Source organism: Fusarium sambucinum, chromosome I (assembly GCF_050947815.1).
Source record: "Fusarium sambucinum isolate potato_lamoka chromosome I, whole genome shotgun sequence".
NCBI classification, from domain to species: Eukaryota; Fungi; Ascomycota; class Sordariomycetes; order Hypocreales; family Nectriaceae; genus Fusarium; species Fusarium sambucinum.
In genome coordinates this window covers 3,421,968-3,439,821 of record NC_139294.1, presented here as the reverse complement: position 1 = coordinate 3,439,821, position 17,854 = coordinate 3,421,968, and the positions used below count along the sequence as shown (strand labels likewise).

At 48.4% G+C, this 17,854-nt stretch overlaps 5 protein-coding genes across 5 annotated transcripts; 3 read left to right on the top strand and 2 right to left on the bottom strand.

The window, feature by feature from the left end:
* Positions 1-724: 724 nt before the first annotated feature.
* Positions 725-1,828, top strand: FSST1_003835 (uncharacterized protein; the record flags this gene model as incomplete). The annotated part of the gene is made up of 1 exon (XM_083229952.1): positions 725-1,828. The coding sequence occupies one exon, from the start codon at positions 725-727 to the stop codon at positions 1,826-1,828; it is 1,104 nt and encodes a 367-aa protein (XP_083087265.1).
* A 1,291-nt stretch (positions 1,829-3,119) lies between these two features.
* On the bottom strand, positions 3,120-5,003 carry FSST1_003834 (uncharacterized protein; the record flags this gene model as incomplete). Its single annotated transcript, XM_083229951.1, has 1 exon — positions 3,120-5,003. The coding sequence occupies one exon, from the start codon at positions 5,001-5,003 to the stop codon at positions 3,120-3,122; it is 1,884 nt and encodes a 627-aa protein (XP_083087264.1).
* Positions 5,004-9,254: 4,251 nt separating this feature from the next.
* FSST1_003833 (Ppx/GppA phosphatase family-domain-containing protein) lies at positions 9,255-11,230 on the top strand (the record flags this gene model as incomplete). The annotated part of the gene is made up of 3 exons (XM_083229950.1): positions 9,255-9,460; positions 9,521-10,984; positions 11,041-11,230. 3 exons carry the CDS (start codon positions 9,255-9,257, stop codon positions 11,228-11,230), a joined length of 1,860 nt encoding a protein of 619 aa, XP_083087263.1.
* A 229-nt stretch (positions 11,231-11,459) lies between these two features.
* FSST1_003832 (uncharacterized protein) lies at positions 11,460-13,601 on the bottom strand (the record flags this gene model as incomplete). Its single annotated transcript, XM_083229949.1, has 6 exons — positions 11,460-11,587; positions 11,640-11,828; positions 11,878-12,217; positions 12,281-12,609; positions 12,682-12,796; positions 12,864-13,601. The coding sequence occupies 6 exons, from the start codon at positions 13,599-13,601 to the stop codon at positions 11,460-11,462; spliced, it is 1,839 nt and encodes a 612-aa protein (XP_083087262.1).
* A 2,012-nt stretch (positions 13,602-15,613) lies between these two features.
* Positions 15,614-16,320, top strand: FSST1_003831 (uncharacterized protein; the record flags this gene model as incomplete). The annotated part of the gene is made up of 2 exons (XM_083229948.1): positions 15,614-15,648; positions 16,038-16,320. The coding sequence occupies 2 exons, from the start codon at positions 15,614-15,616 to the stop codon at positions 16,318-16,320; spliced, it is 318 nt and encodes a 105-aa protein (XP_083087261.1).
* Between the last annotated feature and the right edge of the window lie 1,534 nt (positions 16,321-17,854).

Genomic DNA, 17,854 nt, shown 5'->3' with positions numbered 1-17,854 from the left:
TCGATCCACGTTCGCCTCCTTCAGGAGTCTTTCCCTTCTCATCCCTATCTCGTCATTCAACTGGCTAGCCAGGCGCCTAAGCGGGTGCGGAGGTCAGGAACTCCGACCTATGACGGCCGGAAGCGCTGCGCAGATGCAGATGCGGTCGGTGCGCAAGTGTGACAAGCGTCGATGGTGATGCAAGGGCCTTCATTCTGAGTGGATGGATTATCCGCAACCAGGGGAGGGGCCCGTTTTGGATCCAACCTTTTGAAACTGGGCCAAGGGTCTTTGAGCTATCGCCACCAGAAGGCCTGGAACGCTAGAAGCTACAAGGCTAGGACGTGCCCAAATGATCGCCTTGAAACTCGCTAACAGCCAACTTTGGTGCTGCTGGTGGCGCTATCATTGGCCTACTTTTGACATCCTTGCGCTTTCTGCCAGGGGCTCAAGCGAGAACTGTCAGAGAACGTCTTTTTCTTCTCCCCAGACGGGTTGATAATCCTCCCATGAGCCACTCCAGCTGACGGCTCTTCAGTTTCAACTTCTCCTCTTGGTTTGTTTTGCTCACAACTGGCCGGCCCAGCACCTCTCTTTCTGCGCATAGTCTGGTTTAGTTTTATATTTGTTTCTACTCCCACAACACCCTCTTTCTCTTTCTGTTTTTGTTTCTTCTTGGGTCTCGTCCTCTACTGAAACTCTTATACCCTATTATCAACACTGCCCAGGAACGTCTGCGACGATCATGGCTCCTCTCTTCAGTCCCTCCAGCTTTGGCCGTTTCATAGACAGCCATAGCCGTCTAAATCTCAGTTCATCGCAAAAGTCAACCATCTCTTCGCCAATGCCATCGCCTGCGCATTCACAACCTCCACCAGAGCCAATGGCAATATTGCTCATTGGCCCTAAGCAGCATCGCTTCAAGGTCAACAAGCGATTGATATGCGCTACCTCGCCATTCTTTGCCGAGCGCTTCGGAGACCCATCAAGCTCAAAATCGATCTCACTATGGCTTCCCCGCGAATCATCTTCCATGTTCAGCCTCTTTGTCGATTGGGTCCACCTCGGCCTCCGCTTTCGTCCACACCTCGAGGAGATGATCTCAAATGCTCATGATTCAGGCTCTGAGGCCTGTCAGGATATTCATTGGTGTCTGATTCGGCTACATCTCTTTGCATCTCGCCTTGGTCTCTACCGCCTTCAAGACCTTGCCATGGACGCCATCCAGGATCTTTACCTCCGCTGCGACTGGGATGTTCCCTCGGGACTCATCAGATTCCTTTATACCGAATGCGAAGACCTTGCTGCCATTCGACTTCGGCGATGGGCTGTTGCCATGGTTGCATTCTCTTTCACTGGCGGACCGCGTCTGACATTTGACCCCCAAGAAGAATCTGCAACATCAGAACCCACTCGATTCAGTGATCTGCTTGAACAGCTCCCAGAATTTGCTACTGACTACGATATCCATATGGAGAAGATGCGGCTTTCCGGGCTCGACATTCGCTTCAAGAACCCACAACTGCGCATTCCAGCCAACCGTCTTCGCAATGATGAGCGTGCCTTCGGTTTCCGTCAATGTTCCTTTCACTCACATCGCTCAAGTGTCGGCGAGCGCCGGTGCCCTCATGAGTCTGGCTCAACAAAACACTACCGTGTTCGTCGGCAATCCAAAGAACGAAGTCCAGAGTCTAACGGATTATCTGCTCCCAACCGGAGGTATCGCGACGTTGTCCCCAGGCCGCTCTTCTCCAGGCCATCAGACTCGGATATCGAAGAGGACGATGATGACGAAATTTCGAAGGCGATCAAACATGTGAGGTCGATCTCAAGTACGCTCAAAACATGAAGGGAGAACGATTTTTTCCAAAAACAGTAACTGAAAGGTCAATCTGACAAGGGGGCTGGTGGTAAGCTTTGATCGATTTGGATCATCAGCATCACCCTGTCGGTATAAAACATGCTGAGCGTGACTCTAGGAATGATGTCTGAGTGTCTCCCCTGAAACAAAACAGAGTGGAGAACTCAGATCAGCATTCCCTTCCTGTTGAGCACATCAATGACGCTTGGCGTTGGGAAGTTCAGTGCCATTTTAACATAAACGCCTCATGTCTGTGACATGGGCATTCGTCAGTCGACGATACTGGTTGTTCTACCGGGTTTCCTACATATTTTCTTTCCCTATCTACAAATTACTTGGTTGTCCCGGAGAGAGCTGACAGACAAGCGAGTCTCATAACATGATAATATTCTCTGTAAATTAGTATTTAATGTACATTACAAAGAGTAAACCTGTCAAGATACGCAATCAAAGACCATGAACTCTTTTACATAAACCTCATCTTGCTCACATCGCGTGCATGTACAATATCCTCAGTGTATCAGAAAATTCGTCCGCTGGAAGTACAGGAGGCGAAATTGGTAGGTCAGTTTAAGCTGTTGTACTTAGTTCAGACTTAATGCTACTTAGACGAGACTTCTTGGGCTGTTCATTTTGTACCCTGGTTTAGAAGCCAACTTTCTAGTACCAACTAGGAAGTGAAAGTAATTTACGTAGGACGGACTCGATTTTATAAAATTTGTTTCTTATCATTCAGATCATTGCTCGTTCTATGGATATTAAGTTCCATCATGCCATTCGTCCGAGCTGGTACCTCACCGTGGTCCAACTCACACGCTAGTACATCATGTCTCTCATCACTCAACTCCAAAAGTAAAAACACGGCAAACGTAAGGCTCTGTTTGGCCTGCGTGCTGTTCGTTCCATCATATCATCATGAGTTATTGACAAAGAAAAAAAGAGAAAGGAAAACCCTTTCTCTCATCAAAAGAAAGTGCGAAAGAAAATTGACATATTTGTTGTCGAGTGAGTGTCGAGTCAAAACGCGTATGAGCAAACGCGATCGAGCAAATGCGGGTGTTCCCACTTATAAAAAAGTAAAGCAAAGCGTAAAAGTCGGAGGGATGGAGATAAACACTATCGCCAGATAGACAACTGCCGTCTAGATGCATCATGTAAACAATAGGTCGCGGTCCCATCATAGGATTCGACCAAAAAGGGTAGTGTCCGTGGACTCATAAAACTCGTCAAGCGACATAAAGGCTGGCAAATGTACAAGGGGGGAATCGGTTGTGCGGGGTTAGAGCGGTGACTCGGATCGTCGGCGTGGCTTATCTCGACGGCGGAAATCCTTAAGTCTTTCGTCAATATAGGCCAGTCGGCTTGCTAACGAAGCGCGGGTAACCCCAGTGTTGCTTTCGCTCGATTGTTGAACTGTAGCAAAGGGCCGGCGATTAGCATCGGGATCAGGCACGGTCCCATGCGACAGGCGGTTCGGGAAAGAAAAGCTAGACCCTCCAAGCGCGAAAGGGGAGCCTAGTCGAGGGGGCATCTCTGTGATTGGGGGTGCTAGTGTCTGCTGTTCAGCAGGTGGGTGTTGTGAAGCTTCGAATAGCTGCTGAAGGTTCTTGCGTGGGACAACGACGTCAGCGTTGACCTCAGGCTCAGTTTGAGGCGTAAATTGATCCTGAGTGGCTGACAGATCGACAAGCGAGGCCGGGTCAACCCACAGATCGGAACCGAGACTAGGTCGCTTAATCTTCCGGGTCTCGAAATGGTTGGGTCGACGCTTGTGGGTTGATCGGCTTCGTGTAAGTCGGACCGGTGACATCAAGCCACGGCGCGGGCCGCCAGTGTGAGTTTGTCTCTGTAGCTTTGAATCCACAACAAAACTTGAGGGCAGCGAGCTTGATGAGCTCGGCCCATAGCTTCGAGCTCCAAAAGGAGACGCCAGTTGTGGGCGAGCCAACTCTGGGGGCTCCAATGTATTGATTGGTGGTGGCAATGAAAGTTCATCGGTTCGAGGTTCAGATTCCGAGTTGGTCAATTGGGCTAGAGGGCCATGCAATTGCATAGAGTCCGATGTGCTAACTGCCAACGAGATGGCCATATCTTGACCAGAGAAGACTGATGGGGAGCGCGCCGGTACAGTACGACGGTTCCGATAGCGAACCGCAGATTTCTTATATGGGGCCGGGCTAGGTGCTTTGTACTGGGAGCCTCGCGTCTTAGACCTGGCATCCATCTTGCAAAGTTCTCGAAGTTGGGCTCGGGTAGCTGCGCAGGTGTGCGGCCACTGAACGTACGGACCGGCAGCTCCTTGTGTGGGAGTAATGCTGCCACTTCCGATGTCAACTTTTCCCTGAGCCTTGGATCCTTTCCAGCTCCTTCTTGACTCCCGAGCAACGCGCAGGCAGACTCCATGAGGAGGAATACCGCTCTTACCAATACGGAAAGGGGTGACTTTCGGATCTTGCAGATACATCATATATGTAGACCACAAGTGCTGGTTCATAGACTTTGTCCAGGGCGCTCTTCGTATTGTTTCTCTTGAGACCTCCTTCTTGGCTGGCTTCAAGGTTTTACTGTTGTCATCGGCAGTTGATACTTCATCTGGGATATCTGCCTTCTCGTTTTCCGGGCTGGCATACTGACTCAAATCTTCTGAGCTGATAGAAAAGTAGCTTAACAAGGAAGCACTTGTGTGGGTCGAATGAGCAGTTGACGGCCGGCTGGACTCATAATCAGGACTGGAGTCGAGGCTACTAAGAGTAGAGTCGATGGACCAGTTTGGGTACTGCTTAGGGGACAGAGTCGGCAAGGCATTAGGAGCAGGAGTTTTGGGAGGCGAAAACATGCGATCAGGGGCATCGTGTGGTGTAAAAGGCATCCCCGTCAACTCATTCAAGTGTGAAATAGGGTAAAGTGTTTCTGTCATCTCTTCATCGAGCACGCGAGTCTCCTCGATGCTGGGAATAGGGATGTCTGCGGCAGCGACTGACGCAAGAAACTGCTCAGTTGGCGCATTAAGGTTTGATGCATTTCTCCTCTTGATTCGAAAACGGGGGCGGGGTGGCGATGGTGGGAGAGTTTCGCTATTCAAATTAGGCTCTGGTGTTCTGGGAATATCTTCGCGACGTGCGCTTCTCGACCAAGTGGCCGCTAGCGATTGAATGTGCGACATGGCGAATCACAACAAACGTAAATGCGCTTTCAAGTCGCGTATAGTCTGAGGTCCCAGTATAAATACTCGTGGAAGATAAAAGACTCGGAGACCGGGAGCGAGTCGAGCGCAAATTGAGTCGACACAGATGTTTCGGAATGCGACAGCAGTGTCTTAGATCTGGTCGGGGCGTAATATGAAAGTCGAGCGATGTTTAGTGGATAATCCTCGATGGGAGTTATGGGCGACTTCGATCGGTAAGTTTGACGGCCGCGGAGTTCAGAGTCAAGCCGAGTGCGCAAGCGCGACGATGTGCGATTTGGCTGTTTGTTTTGTGCGCCTAGCGATACTATCGCGGGGATTGTGCGCAGGCAAGAAAATTCGACAAGGATCCAAGCGCGTGCTGAGCTCGGTATGTAGAATGCAGGTAAGTAGTCGAGAAAATGACTATCGGTTGAGAGTCGTCGTCAAAATTGTTTTCGTCATCTGCGAAGTATTGGCCGTTTTGTTGTTGTTATCACCACCGCGGGATTTGTGGACTTTCGATCGCAAACCAATAACAGCGGGCAAGGTCTCGTTCGACGCGCTTTCGCAATTGATAATATTCGAATGGACAAGTAGTGAGCAGGCTGAACTTGCGCGACCGACAGACGGTGCAAAGCACAATAATCACAAGAAGGCGAAAGGTGGATTGGGCGCAAACGAGCGACTGTAATGGGGGGAGGTAAAGGTGAGGAGGAGGAGGGAGAAGCGACCAAGTTAACGTGGGTGTGGTGGGCGGGAGTGTGCGCTATGTATGAACGGGCAAGCCAAGTTGCTCAACCGGGAGGTGAGTGGGGAGCAGGGCAGCTGGGAATGGACGGGCGGCTCGCTAGGTCCAGTACGTCTCTTCCGTTTGGTGTCTAGTCTCAACCAGGGCAGAGAAATGTGACAAGGACACTGGTCAAGATCATGGATGTGGGTCGACAGCGAACAGCGGGTGGCGCGAACGCTGCAGTCGAGGTAGGTACAGTACCTGGCAGTCCAGCTGTACAGATGCTTGTTGGCTGGATGCCGACTGGCTTCGAGGTTGCTGTGTTTCTTCAACGCTGCCTCAGCAAGGTCGAAGCAGGGAACAAAGTTGCGGGACTCGTACCAGAGTAGGCCACGATGTAATGTAATGCTATCCGACACGCTGTGTTGTATTTTGATCGTGTCTTGACCTGTACGGCCCTCACGAGCTTCTCAAGGTCCACTAGGTAAATCTCTTGACGATGGTGAGCACTTTAGCAGTGCTAGTGCGAAGCCCTTGTCTAAATCAACCCCGGCAGCCTCTGTGACAAGGAATAGGTCAAGCAGCGGTCAGTGGGCGACGAGGGCACGTTGTGCGGATGAGCAGGGACCCTGGCCAAAGAAATAACTGTGATAGGTCTTTAGAAGGGGATTGATGATCCTAAGGTGATCGAGACCATGTGATGGAATGGCACAAGAGAACAACCGACTGAGACCCTGCGTACCTCACTATTGTAGGTACGTTGGCAGGGAAAAACGTGCTGTGCGCAGTATTGTAAGTTGTGGTGCTCGTTTGCTTGGAGGGATCTTCCCCGTTAATTGTCGCTGGCTTTTTGTGAATGACAAGCAGTGGCTAGGTGCGTTTGGTATTCAAGTATATTTCCTTTGCTCTGGGTCAGGGCGGTCAGCTCCAGGCGGCCGGCCTTTGGTCCAGTATTGACTGAGACTTGCTCGGGACCTCGCATAGAGATGCGGCGTATGGCTAGCCTCTTGGGTGTGATGGGGGAGGTTGCAGATAGGTAGATAAACGTGAATAATAGCCGAGTATCTGTCACACATGGAACAATCAGAGGCAATAAAATTTGTCTCGTTTGAAAGAATTGAAATTGAAATTGGATTCTTCAAAGGACAGAGTATGGTATTGATTGATGACGAGCATGGAACCGACGTTTGTCGAAACGCGCTCCAAGTCATGTTTGTTTGTTATGATATTGGGAAAAAACCGAGCCTTTCGGTGAGACACAAATAACCCAGACTTTCCAAGCTCCCTGTTGGCTGAAAGGTGAAGTTGGGCACCACTTATTGCGGCCAGCGTGTGCGTCTGCAAAAGAGAAAGTCGACGATGAATGCTTGGATAGGAGCGAAAGACGAGGGGGTGTATGCTTCGAGAGCTAAAAGATAGCAGCATGATGTGACGCTCCAACGAGGAGACAGCTCGCACAATATTCAAAGCCAGCACGTTTCGACCCCTGTCGAAGCCCCGGGTCCAAGCTGCAGGCCGGCGGCAAGAATGAGAGACAGCACAGAGTAGAAAACCTAGAGCAAGAGTAGCATAGTGTAGCGCAAGGGAGAGGTATAGCATAGCACAACCGGACGCCTGCCCGCACTCGCATGCATTTTGTTGATCCTGGAATGGGGGTTGGTTATGGTTTGTTGTTTGTTTGAATACTCTGTATGTAGAAAATAGTCAATAAAGTAAGTTGGAGTGACACGAGTGGATGAGGGGCAAGCAATGATTGGAGGACTGGGTCAGCATGACGCTACTGTACAGAGCACGCTATCGCTAGAGGGCATGTACATATAAACAACTCAAAACATCCATGGAAATAAACCCACAACCCCATTGTGACTTCCGGTTCTATGTTCCACGTTAAAAAGGTGTAGACTGGCCTCACCTTCATTCAGCTGGGTAGCTCCTTCCCATAACCATGTTCTGGGCCTCTCGGTGAAAACCTTGGAAAGAAGCTAGGTTCCTCCTACCTAAAACTAACATTTAGAAAATAAATAAAAAACAAGGAAGGTGGCTGGTAGACAGACGCGAAAAACAAATCGCGTTCAACGCGTCATAATGACTGGACCAATCAGAAAAGATCTCTTCTTGTCAGTTATGGAAAGGTTTCATATGCTGGAATCATACCATTCAATCTATCTCAGTCCTGTACTACTTTCACAGAGAATCAAGACGAGAACACGCATGATGTACAGTGACTATGTAGCTATCCTGTCCCGTAATTGGTTTAGATATGCAGCAGGTATGCATATCGTCTGCCAAAGCATGGGGATTTTATCCAGTTTAATAGGGATGGATGCACTGCATTGTGTATCTAGGCTCTAGGGTGGCTGCTCTTCCAATACCTACTCCTCACCTCACAATACATACTAGACCAACAAAGATTTATCGAATCAAAAGTCAGAGTGTGTTGAAGATTCGGCCTAGAAAGGAAGTGGATGGAACACTGTGTTTTCGCTAGCTGCCTATGTGCTGATTTCATCGGTTCCTACCCTACTATAGTGGTATTAGTAGCTAAGCTTTGATACTGTATGACCGCATTGCCCCAAAAAGATAAGCTTGGACAATGGGATGACTTGGACTGCCAATATTCCATGAACAACCTAACTGATGCTGATGTCATTTCCGGTCGGACCTACGAAACACAACACACTTAAGAGAAGTGAATGCCGATAAACTACCTGGCCATACAGAAACTAGATTTGACGTGCCACAATAAGCCCAATTGAGTGTGCCATGTATCGCATGAAGATGCCTGCCCGCTTCCAGTGTAAGGGACGACAACGGTTTTGTACAGAACGCTAGTACTACTGAGGTCATATTGATCATTCCTATCTTATCCTATTGTTTGCCGTCAATGTTGTAGTTTCTGTCGTAGTATTTTTTCGTCATATCTCATACAACGGCAAGTCAGTACATCACTAGACAGACCACCAGCAACTGACTGTACTGAGCGGTTCATGAGATGATTAGAAAACCTGCAGAAGAAATTGTATCATCCACGAGGGCTCTTTACTACCTCTTGGTTCCACTGAGCTCTTATCTGTATCTTGACGGCATATGTTATATGGACTCGTCAAGTATCGCAACTTCATTAGATTATGGCATGAACTTCGTCACTGAATTATGCATACAAAGTAGTTACCTCCAATGTAAACAATTATCAACAAGATGACTTAGGCTATTCTATTAAATTGAGGTGTTGTATCATTAGGTGTATTAGTATTGTAGCACGTTCAGCCGTATCACTGAATAATTGTACTCCTGAGCTTCTACGGTTACTGCTATCAGTATTCGAGCCAAGAATAGTAACTGTCCTGGGTAATACGGCGCCGTCACGGGGAGTGGAGACGGGACCCGATAATACTATACCCCGCAGTCATGAGGATACCCGCCAAGCTTCTTCTGCCAGCCCAACCAAACTTACCTTAGTAAGTTAACTCACCTATTGGATTCATTCCCAAGTAGAGAGTAACTTACACAGCACACGCATGCTGCATTATCTACGCTGCAGGCTCCTCATATACTATAGACGTGCTTCATCTTCTGTCCCCAAACATCAAACTACCTCACTGCAAAGACTAGCCATGGCCTTAAATGCGCCCGACATTATCACTCTCGACAATCTGTCGCAGACTCTTACACCATGGAACCCTCAAGGTGAAAGTCAACTATATGCCATAGTTGATATGGGAAGGTATGTATACCTTCACACAAAATCCGAAATACTGCGCTTCATTATCTAATTGTTCTCCAGCAATGGCATTCGATTCTCAATCACCTCTTTGGAGCCTCCATTTACACGTCTTCTTCGCCCAATCTACGCAACTCGAGCTGCTATCTCACTATTTGATGCACTCAAGGCCACCTCAAGAGGTCTAGTGTTTCTGCCTGAAACTATCGCTGCTGTCTCCGAGACCCTGGAGCGTTTCCATCAGCTTGCCGTGCGGCATGGAGTACCCGCAAGGCATATTACCATCCTAGCCACAGAGGCTATGCGTCGTGCTGACAATGCGACCGAAATGCTCGATGCTATCGCTTCTGTGACTAATGGTCTCAAAGTGAGCATCCTGGAGCCCGCTGTAGAAACCCTTTTTGGTGCTGTCATGGGCTCACGAAGCGGTCTCGTTGGCGTTGAAGGTGGCGCCCTGTTCCTGGATCTCGGGGGCGGCAGCGTGCAGATGACGTGGGTTGATACTAGCAAGCCCAACTACGAGATCGACGCCGCTCGGGCTGGTGTGAGTCTGCCGTTTGGAGCTGCAAGATTGATCCGCGTGCTGCACGAGCAACCAGCCGATGTCCAGGCTTCTGAGATCTCCAAGCTCCAGGTCTGTATGCAACAGGCATACGCAAATCTATGCTCCCGGTTCCCTGAGCTTGAAGCCATCAATGCCTCTCACGGCAAGGGCTCCCGTGTGAACGTTTACATGTGTGGCGGTGGCTTTCGCGGTTATGGCAGCATGCTTATGCACCAAGATCCAGTGAGCCCCTATCCAATTCCTTTTACTAATGGTTATACGGCTCCAGGGACCCTGTTCTCTCAAGTGGGACACATGCGTCGCATCAATGAAGAACATGACGATCGGATATTCGGACTTTCAAAGCGCCGCCGTCAGCAGTTTCCCGCAATTGCTACTGTCATTGAGGCTTTACTTGCTACGGTGCCCAATATTGGAAACGTCACATTCTGCGGTGGCTCGAACCGACAGGGTGCTCTTATGATGAAGCTTCCTGTCGCAATGCGAGAGTCCAATCCCCTCAATGTTCTTGCCAGTGTTACGACGGAAGAGAAGCCTGTGTTCGAAACCGTAGTGAAGACGCTGAAAGACGCAATCCCTCAAGGGGCAGACCTCTCTGCTGTGCCAAATGTTCTAATCCCTGGCTTGGATGTTCTTTTTGCACGAGATGTTTGGACTCGCCAGGGGCACGACACGGAAATTAACTCATCATTTGCACTGCATCATGCAGTCAGCCGAGACGCTGAAGCTCCTGGCCTCTCACACACTGGAAGAGCCCTTTTGGCGATTTCAACCTCGGCTAGATGGGGTGGTCACCTGAACGGCCCAGACTCGCAACTTCACCAAAGCCTCTGTGCACTTCTCGCGAGCCAGCATGATGACGCCCCTTTCTGGGCTTCATATGTTGGTGCTATAGCTGGGCTTCTGGCAATGGTTCTACCAATAGCCCCAAGGACTGCAGATGAAGTCAAGAATGCTATTAGGTAAGTGCTCACCTGCTATTGTCCTACCAACATCCTGTTACCTAACAGTCACACAGCATACGAGCACATCTCAAGAAAGCAGATGACAAGAAAGACAGAATCGTATTAACGATCGGAGTCGCCTCCGCCAACATAGCGGGTGTCAGTCTAGAAGACCTCGCTGATAGAGTGGAGAAAACAGCTAAAAAGAACGGGGGAAAGAAGCCAAGATTCAAGATCACTGCCCAAGTGAGCCTGCTGCCATGATGCGCTCCCAAATACATCCATGCTTTTGCTTTGATCCAGATCCGGCATTCCTATTACAGCGAACGTCGTTGTGTTCATTATCATCATAAGAAAAAACAGACTAGTTAAACCCTTTTTTGTTTTTGTTTTGTTGCTTTTCCATGTGTTTTTTTACTGGTTTCTCATTTTCTGTTGTGCAAATCACTTTCCTGTAATGACTGGACGTGATGGTTGCGATGACTTGGCAACATCACGCGCCCTTGCTCTTGGTGCTACTTCGAGGGCGTCTCTTTGTCGAAATCTTCTTCATTTCGTGGTTGACCACGAAGGTGCATAGTCGCTCATCGACCTTGTGCGACGATCGCTGAACTCTCTCATCTGGCAGTAAGTCAGCAGTGTATCTAGCGTGAACGAGGCAGCGTATACTTACAGAATTCCCTCTTAGCATCCATCATATCCTGGGAGACTTGTCGGAGCTTGGAGCTGTGTCGTGCATGAGAAGGGTAGTCCTTGAGCCAATCCATAGACATTTCCATTCTCTTGGGAGTCTTGAATTGGCAATGGTAAAACATAGCGATCAAAGGGAAGAAGTTGTTGTACAGGTTCTCAAAGGCGCCAACTGACATTCGTTAGTAACAAAGCTACAACTCTATCTCGGAATGCCTTACCGGTATTTTGATCTTGCTTAGCACTGGGGTTTCGAGAGAAATATCCATCGTGAGCAACGATCAAGTCTCTGTACATCAACATGAGTTGCCACAAGCTTGCCCATACTGCCATCTTCTCTTGAGCTTTGAGCGAATCTTGTTGAGCCAAAACATCCTCAAGTAGCTTGAGGATGTCATGCTCGTGGGACACAAGTGCGTTCCATGCAATGCGTCTCAACTCAGCCTGGACAGTGAAGGGAACCTGAGAAATTTTATTGGACGAGCTGCAGCAGGTGAAGCGTGGAGCTTTCCAGATCCTGAAGAAGCAGTTCATAGTGTGAACTTTGGAGACGAGGTTGTGCTACCCGCATGTTAGTCATACTGCAGACTGTAAGGGCGAGTAAGGATGGGTTGCGAGATTTACCTTTGGAAGTCCCTGGCCCTCTTCGTAATATGAGAGCAAAAAGTTTTGCACTACATGTTCGAATCTGGAGCTACGTTCGCGCCTAATTTGGGCCTCGACCCAACGCTGGAGCTCGGCATAGCTGGGGAATCTGTCGCGTTCGAAAGCAGCGTTCCTTGGGCTCTCATCAACACCGTACTTGGAATGATAGGCCTGGACAGAGGCACGAAGGTAAGGAGACTCTGCATCGCGAGCAAAGTAGATGAGGATGTCTTTGGGCTTGGCGGTGGGAAAACGAGGCTCGTTGTCGACCACACGCCTCTCCTCGGCAGGGTCGGGGGACCAAACATCTGGAAGCGATATGTCTCAGTGTACATGTCTCACATGGGATATTGGGGAACCAGGGGGGTTGTTCGACATACCGGCTATGTGACGAATCACAGGCGGAGCAACCGCAGGGGTCCTACGGGTACAGACAAGGTGTGCGTCGTCTGGGAACGCCTTACGGCAAAAGGGACAGACGCCACAGTCTTGACACTGGGTTGGCTCAGTTTATGCTTCAGAGGGACAACAACCTTGTATAGGCATTGGGTGGTTATCTTACGCGAGTCTTTGAGATACGGCAGGGAAGGCATGCTCCACTCTTGCGAACGTCGGCTGTCTGGTCAGGATCAGAGAGGTGCCTGGACCTCTTCTCCACAGATCGCTGACGCTTGACACCAGAGGCCGATGAAGGAGGGGAGTATGTCTTGCTGCTGTGGCTGGAGCGGCGAGAGGACGACTCGCGGACATGAACCTGAGGTGGATACCCATATCCCCTTGGGACATGCTTGCTGGAGACGGCCTGAGGGTAGGTCCATTTATCATCCTGGGCCCGAACCTCTCGAAGACTGTGTCGAGGACGTCGACGAACATCGTCTACGCCGTCGAGAGAGAGAGAGCCTGAGGGAGACGAGGGAGACGAAGGAGAGGTACTACCACCTCTGACGAGTCCCGGTGGGGTCTGTCCCATGGACTCGGATGTGGTGATCCCATCGTCCAGGTTCAGGCCAGGGGTCATATTTGAGTACCTGGCCTCGTCTCTCCCAATTGAGAGGTGATCAAAGAAGTATTGGAAGTCAACGGCGAACGGGGAAGGGTCCCGGTGGGTTGAATGAAGGGGGCTAGAAGCTGCTAAGTGCTCCTGGGTTTGAGTGGAATCAGAGTAGAGCTTGTTGTAGTCAAAATATGTATCGAACTCCTCGTACTCCAGCCCCTCGAGGGTGGAAACACGCGCGTTTTCTTGACCTATCTGGGACAAGTCCCTGGGCCAAAAAGAAGCAGAAACACCTCCTTTATCCATCTTGAGAACTGCAATGTAATGTAATGTAATGTACTGTATTCGGTGTAAGTCACGAGGAGGTATCTTGGTGGAACCTTGATCTCATGCGCTGGGCGAATTGAAGCACGCAGCAAATACTTGTCAGAAGACGATAAGGTGAAAAGTTCCAATGTGCCTGATGCTTGCGTGCAAGATTCGAGCGATTCAGAGACACGTCCTGGCACCAGAGAGTTATAATTCGGCCTCAAAGGAGGCTCATGGTGGACTTGCTCACTTACACCATCACTCCTCATGAACAAATCGGTGAGAACCAGGGTATTGATTGGTTGCATCTCCCAAAATTCCCCTCTTTTTGCAAGCCATTGACCAATGAATGACCCTGGTCTCACCGAAAAACGACCTCTTGAATTGAGTCTGGGTCAACGCTACGAGTTGCTAGCAGGCCCAGATCACGGGTATAGTGTCTACCAATATGTTTGTGGGAGGAGAGAGGCGAAAACTTTATCGATAGGAAGTTGGGAGTCAGACAGAAGCTAGTATTGTTGGGCCAATTCGTTGTTGAGCTACCAAAACCTCCGTGATGCTTCCTTTGGTGTTTATGCACGTCCAAGTGAAAAGGTACGATATGTTAAGGTTGAGGCGTCCAATTAGCTTCTTTTTTGCAGTTTAGATATCTCGAATAGTCAATGAGAGTTTCGACTGTCAATCCAATACATAGTTTTCTTGTTATCCTATTGTAGGTGACCCTGGGAGGTTGTCTCGCAGAAACCTAGATGTCGTTCATCAGAACACAGGCATCAGTCAATTGTACAACTCGTCCTGATATTCAAAACTATCGCAAGAGTTGTCATGATAAAGAAACCTGATTCCTCTTGGCCTTTCCTTTTTGAGTGTCAGCACCTAATTTGTCAATATTCTAACTTGGAGTGTGCTTAGTTCGTCCAGATTTGAGGTGGGACGTGCGGGCGTATTGACAGGGGTATAATGTAAGGGCAATATCTCACATAGCTGTTCGTCATTGTTAGCCCGGGACGACCGATGGAGGGACAGGATGAGATAGCATCAAGAGACACATTCAGGAACAAACGCTCAAGTCTTATAGTTCACCCGGTACTGGAGGTTTCAATGGATTTTATGTGTTTTACAGTTGCCACATCTAAACACAACTAGCATCTAGAATACGACTGATGGCATATAATCACTTAAATTTAACTTTTAATTCTGCTAGATATTAAAAACCGTTGACGTCGTGAGATGCTTGTTGTATACCAAAATCAAATTTAAGCACTCGGTGTCCCGTTCCGATGTGGGGCCGAGAAACAATTCCGGCCGTTGTCAAATTGAAACGTCGATGCCGACTCGCTTAAATGTTAAAACAGAAGGAATGACCCGCCACGCCTTCCTTCTTGAGCGACGACTAGCGAATCAGAGACAGGAAAGTCATGTGCTCCTGCTTTGATGCGAGACATGCATCAGAGCAGAACACGTGAGAGACTAAATGAGTTTGTCTCCTTCCCTTTCTTATCTTGGTACTTCTTACAGGATATCGATTTGGGAAATACAATTGAATTTGCAAATATACCTGGGTCATGTCCAGTATGATAACTCCGAGTTGGTAGGTGCGGCGGCCAAAGTTGGTGGTGGCAAAGTGTGTAGCCATGCCAAATCGTTCCATATAAGGAAGGGTGACAAGCGACAGTGTCTGAGTCTCTCCTGAAGTAGCAGAACCGGCGACTCGCTCTCTTTGGAAAGAATAAAGATGGAAATTCATCCCTCATTACCCCAAAGTACATCCACACACCTGCTAGCTGGGTGGTTCTTCAGCATTGAGTTCAAATTTTAATGTTATGGAGTGACTTACGCATTGCTATAGGGAAAGTGTAGGCTGTTGGGGTTGGGAGCAAGACCAGACTCGAAGGATGACTCGAATTTAGGTTTAAGACCACTATCTATAAAAACAAGATAGAAGTCTTGCCCTTTGGTAATCTCATAGAGACATGTCGATGAAGTCGACTTGTCCACTTTTGTTGATGATGCTATCGATAGCTGGGTTTGTTGACGGTGTACGGTCAACGTTAAGTGGTCGATTTCGGGGAATCTCCAAGAGGGAATTGCATGTAAATGGCCACATAAGGCTCGACATACTGCAGGGAAGAAATATAAAAATCCGGCTCAGGGAGGATCTTTAGGAGACCCAAGGCCTCTCCGCCGATGACGGTTTGAGCCTTGGGCACCCAGAGGGAGCACCCACAAATGTTGGTTCTCGTTCATTTCTCGGGAGCCATGTCTAAGAACAGTTAAAGAATTGCAATATGAAAAAGAGCATAAATACGCACTGGAAGCTTACGGTAGATATACCGAGTACGGACACCTAGGGAGTTGTGTGTACCTACTAGGCTTGTTAGTGCAACATCACCAAGCCTCTGAAGTGCCTGATTTCATCGATCTGACCATTAGGGAGAACAGAGCGCTTGCTTCGATTATGACTGAGGGAATCAAGGCCAGGGATCCCGAGAAGATTCCAACTATCCGGAATTGGCATGACTTCAACCGGAGCGTTTCCACTGGATGGACACCAAGGTTAGACGCTCCTAACCACCCTGTATTGCGCAAGCGCTGGCTTCTTGAAACCCATACTACAGTTGGTAAATTGATCAGATACACCCCTTCAGAGACGAATGGCCTAGCCCGCCGTGCTGGTGCGCATGTGTTCCTCGCCATTACCCTCAACTATGAATAAGGAATAGTTGAGTTCTTGGAAAGATAAGAGTGGCAAAGGAGCTGGGCATGAACTGGTTGAACTGGACAGAGATCTGACTGCTGTAATTCCAAGGCTATCAAAAATTATGACGCACACAAACAGGGCCACATCTTTCCTCACAGCAAAGCTGTTATCGTTTGTTCTGTACGCCGTATTATCAAGAAGTAGGCTGAGCGTTGCGCCCAAGTGTATCTCACAATCGCCGCCGAAGGTCGTTCCAAAGACCTGAAACCCTGTGTTCTTGCTCTAGACATGGCGAGTGCCGGTGCTGACACTCTTTTCCCCCACTCTTCCATGTCTCGACCATAGAGCAGCATTCGAGGTAGACTACAAGGCTTAATGACTTTCTAAATTACTTTGAACAAGATTAACGAATTCTTTCACTCAACATCATTTATTTTATTAACCGAATTAGTTTGTAGTCACCCCTTTACTTGAGGACCCCCAACTGTTTTTGTGGTCTGGTAAAAATGGCTCCTTATCGCTCGAATGCTTTCAAATCAATCTCTCCACCATCAAGAATAATTTGACCTTTCGTTACAAAGGATTCAACATCGACAATCATTATGGTGCGCATCTGAGTAAGTCATTTGCGCTGCAATGCCCCTTATTTTCCTCCGTCTACTTACCCTCTCTTGCTATCTATATCTTCCGAATCGAGTTTTGCCAAACTTAGAACTGACCTATCTCTTTCAGGTAACGCTCTTCAAACTTTGGTTCCAAAGGAAAAACAAGGAGGATTCTAGAAGAAGCAAACACTGGAACAAGTGACATCGTCCGCATTATGATCAAAGCCATGTTGTAAAACGGTCTTCAGAATGGGACCTTATTGTGGGATGTCTTAATCATGAAGGCAGTTTCCAGCTTGCTGCAGACAATGAACGGGGGCAAAATTGGTCATATTCACCAACCAAATATGTATGAAGGCAGTTAATACCTTCAGTGGAGGCACTGCATTCACCCAGACACAGAAGAGGCCCTCTTTCATGCAACAATTGACCTTGAGTATACAAAGGGCTTCTTGAAGGTGCAAACTTTAGACATGTATTTAGGAAGCAGAAAACAAACACCCTAAGGGTGGGGTCTAAGGTAGCATAAAATGACATGACTATAATCTAAACAACATAAAGTGTGGATTTCTTTATGATTGGAATGGATGCATGTTTAGGCGGGTTGCAGTTGAAAAGACACTACATTAACTTGACCAAACAGCGTCATAATTCACTACCACAGTATGATTGCTCATTAAATATGAAAAGAATCATTATAGACACATTCTAGCTCCGCTAATCTTCCACTTGGAGGAGTGACCAGTGCCTATAGGCGATTTATACACAACTTTTAGACACAACATGCACGTGCGGTCTTCCCCAACAGTGTGGATTAACCTAAACCCAGTATTAACATAATGGTTTTAGAATGCCGTTCAGTATTGGTAATACACGGCATGTGTGGCCTATGCCATGCAGGGGTCGCTCTAATAATTGGTGGCAGTTTGCATCCCAATACTCGT